The sequence below is a fragment of the Gekko japonicus genome, unplaced genomic scaffold (assembly GCF_001447785.1).
Source record: "Gekko japonicus isolate JY-2015 unplaced genomic scaffold, Gekko_japonicus_V1.1 scaffold2139, whole genome shotgun sequence".
NCBI lineage: Eukaryota > Metazoa > Chordata > Lepidosauria > Squamata > Gekkonidae > Gekko > Gekko japonicus.
In genome coordinates, this window is record NW_015170952.1 from 105,363 (window position 1) to 108,774 (window position 3,412).

Consider the following 3,412-nt stretch of genomic DNA (forward strand, 5'->3'; position numbering starts at 1 on the left):
TGGCCACCAAATGAGAAGGGAGCACTCACTGGAGAAGACCCTGATGCTGGGAAAGACTGAAGGTCAAAGAAGACGGGAACTGCAAAGGATGAGATGGTTAGACAGTGTCATAGATGCAACGAACATGAAGTTGAGCAAACTCTGGAGGACGGTGGAAGACAGGAAGGCCTGGCGTGATCTGGTCCATGGGGTCGCAAGTAGTCGGATTCGACTGTGCGACTGAACAACAACAACGCACAGTCGAGTCCGACTCTTCGTGACCCCATGGACCGCATCACGCCAGGCCCTCCAGTCTTCCATCGTGCTCCGGAGTTTGCTCAACTTCATGTTCGATGCATCGAGAACACTGTCTGACCATCTCATCCTTTGCCGTCCCCCTCTTCTGTTACCCTCAAACTTTGCATCAGGGTCTTCTCCAGGGAGGGCTCCCTTCTCGTTTGGGTGGCCAAAGTATTTCAGCTTCAGTCTCTGGCTTTCCAGGAAACAGTCAGGGTTGATTTCTTTCAGGATTAACTGATCTGATCTCCTGGCAGTCCAAGGGACTCTCAAGAGTCTTCTCCAGCACCATCATTAGAAAGCATCTATTCTGCTAAAAGGTAAAGGTTCCCTTGCTCGAAAGCCAGTCAAATCCGACTCTAGGGTTGCGGTGCTCATCTCCGTTTCAAAGCCAAAGAGCCAGCGCTGTCCGGAGATGTTTCCATGGTCATGTGGCCGGCGTGACTAAATACCAAGGCGCACGGAACGCTGTTCCCTTCCCACTGAAGCGGTACCTATTTATCTACTTGTAATTTCTTGCTTTCGAACTGCTAGGTTGGCAGGAGCTGGAACTAGAGACGGGAGCTCACTCCATCGTGCGGCACCCGGGTCTCGAACTGCTGAACTACGGACCTTCCACAGCCTGCAGTTCAGCGTCTTAACCACTTGAGCCACCGCATTCTTCTGCTACAGACTAACACGGCTGCCCATCTGGATTGATCTTCTTGCAAATGGAAAGCTAGCAAATCGGGGGAAAGGACTTCACCATGCTATTCTCTTGCTGCGCTGGCTTGCAGGACATATTTTTAAACATAGGGCCGTGCTCCAGCATGTGATTCTCCACATGGCGTCTGATGTAGTGCCATCCATTGTACTGCTTTTTTCCCTGATTTAATTCACTTATACCTCACTTTTCCCCCCCATGGGTACTCAGAGTGGCTTACATCTCTGTTTTTATCCTCACAGTAATCCTGGGGCTGAGAGAGGGTGACTGGCCCAAGGTCACCCATCGAGCATGACTGCCTCCTTTCTTGTCTCTTGTGGATTGGAGATGCTGAAACGGCCCTTGAGCAAGCACAGAGCTAGGCGGTCCCCTGCAGTGCTGGCTGGTCATTCTACCGTATCAGTGCAGGATTATTGCCCTTTCACGTACAGTTTTCAAAACATGGTGATGTGTCTCAATTGCTTTCTCCCAGGAAAAAAAGATAATTAGGAGAGCATGCTAGGGAAAAAAGAATGCCTTAAACTTGTTTGTGTGAGGGGGAGTTAGGGGGGTCGTTTGTAAATATATCCTAACCTTTTGGCCTCTACCCACTTAGAAATCCTAGGATGGCAGATAAAAGCCTGAAACTTTTAAGTACCAATCTGAGCTTAATTTTCATGTTGGTTCACTTTAACTGCAGTATGTGCATGCCTGTAAAATCACACTTCAGTTCTTGTTGGGCACATTTTTATGTGGCAATGAGTACAGGCCAGCAGTCATACACAGAATAACACAATAAAGTCCGTAATTAATGCTTCTAATAAAAAACCCAAAAATAAGACAACAAGTATTTAAAAACCTTGTGATTAATAAACTGCATATAAATCATACTGTTCAATATGGCTGTGGTGCATTAACTGACTCAGTCATTCGTAAGTTTCAGGATACATATAGGTAGCTGTAGTCTGGGGTAAGTCCTGCGTTATTCAATGGAGTGTACTTCCTGGAAAATGCCTGTAGGGCTGAAGCCATAATCTGATAGGGGACCAATCCAATAATCGGCTGTGTTTTTTCCTTAGTCATGGAGTGAGCATCAGTGTTCAATTTTGATGCATAGTGACTAGCACTCAGTATACTAAGGCTTTTTTCTAACACTCCGAAGCTCTTTACCTTGAAGTCTGCGGAAGTTCTTGAGCAAGCTGTATTATCAAATAATGTTTCTGGGTATAAGCTTTCGTATGCATGCACACTTCTTCAGATACATTGAAACAGAATTCGCCAACCATTACATGCAGGTAGGAGGATGTTGCCAAGAAGAGCCAATGACGCTGCTGTTTAAGACCAATACGGCTACACACCCGAATCTGAGTTATCAAATGTCTCTCTAGTAAAAACTACCATTCCGCTTCCTCTTTGTATTGGACTAACGCGTTCTCTCAAAGAAAGCCGCTTGAAGTGCCATTGAATGTGATTTTGTTCCAGGACTTCTCGGATGCTTTGTACAGTGACTCAGGAGAAAAGTACTGGGCCAAACTCGGAAGAGGAGCCAAGTCACCCCCACAGTGAACAGAAATCTGATTCTGACTCTGCTGCTACTGCAAAGTTAACAGAGGAAAAGACTAAACTGGAAGAGCAACTGAAAGAAATGACGGTACAAATCCTTGCGTTCGTCCCCTCAAAATATTCATTAGGGAGGTAACACTATCCAAGCTAGGATCAATAATTGATTTCAGAATTGAGAGTTGAAACCTTTAATGTCAGAAAAAAGAATTGTAAGGTCTAGTCAGAAGCAGTGTTCCCTCTAAACTGAGTTCGTGTGAGCTAGCTCACAGTTTTTTAGCCTCTGGCTTTTTTTTTTTTTTTTGGTCTTAGCTCGGGAAGGGCGACTCCAGAGCAAGTAGACGGCATTGTGATATATGTATCTGACCTTACAGTTTGTATTAATGTTTAAACAGCAATCTTGGTTATGTATAAAAAGGTAAAGGTTCCCTTGCTCGAAAGCCAGTCGAATCTGACTCTAGGGTTGCGGTGCTCATCTCCGTTTCAAAGCCGAAGAGCCAGCGCTGTCCGAAGACGTTTCCGTGGTCATGTGGCCGGCATGACTAAACACCAAGGCGCACGGAACGCTGTTACCTTCCCACCGAAGTGGTACCTATTTATCTACTTGCAATTTCTTGCTTTCAAACTGCTAGGTTGGCAGGAGCTGGAACTAGAGACAGGAGCTCACCCTGTCTTGCGGCACCCGGGTCTTGAACTGCTGAACTACTGACCTTCCACAGCCTGCAGTTCAGCGTCTTAACCACTTGAGTATACTATATACTAATAGCGAAGTTGCCCCCATGAGTGCGGATCGCTAAATCCACGCTCCGGGGGCACTTGGGGGGGAGGGGGAGGTTTGTGCACACGTGGGGCATGCGCAGGGAACGCTCTGTAGCTGGCCTCGCCGCCGCCGCG

At 46.8% G+C, this 3,412-nt stretch overlaps 1 protein-coding gene across 1 annotated transcript in view; it reads left to right on the forward strand.

Annotated features, from left to right (window-relative positions):
* GRPEL1 (GrpE-like 1, mitochondrial (E. coli)) overlaps positions 1-3,412 on the forward strand; it is a 7,645-nt gene that overhangs the window by 524 nt on the left and 3,709 nt on the right. Inside the window, exon 2 of the mRNA XM_015418903.1 lies at positions 2,441-2,609. Coding sequence (XP_015274389.1) covers positions 2,441-2,609 — 169 coding nt within the window. The remainder of the gene's footprint in view (positions 1-2,440; positions 2,610-3,412) is intronic.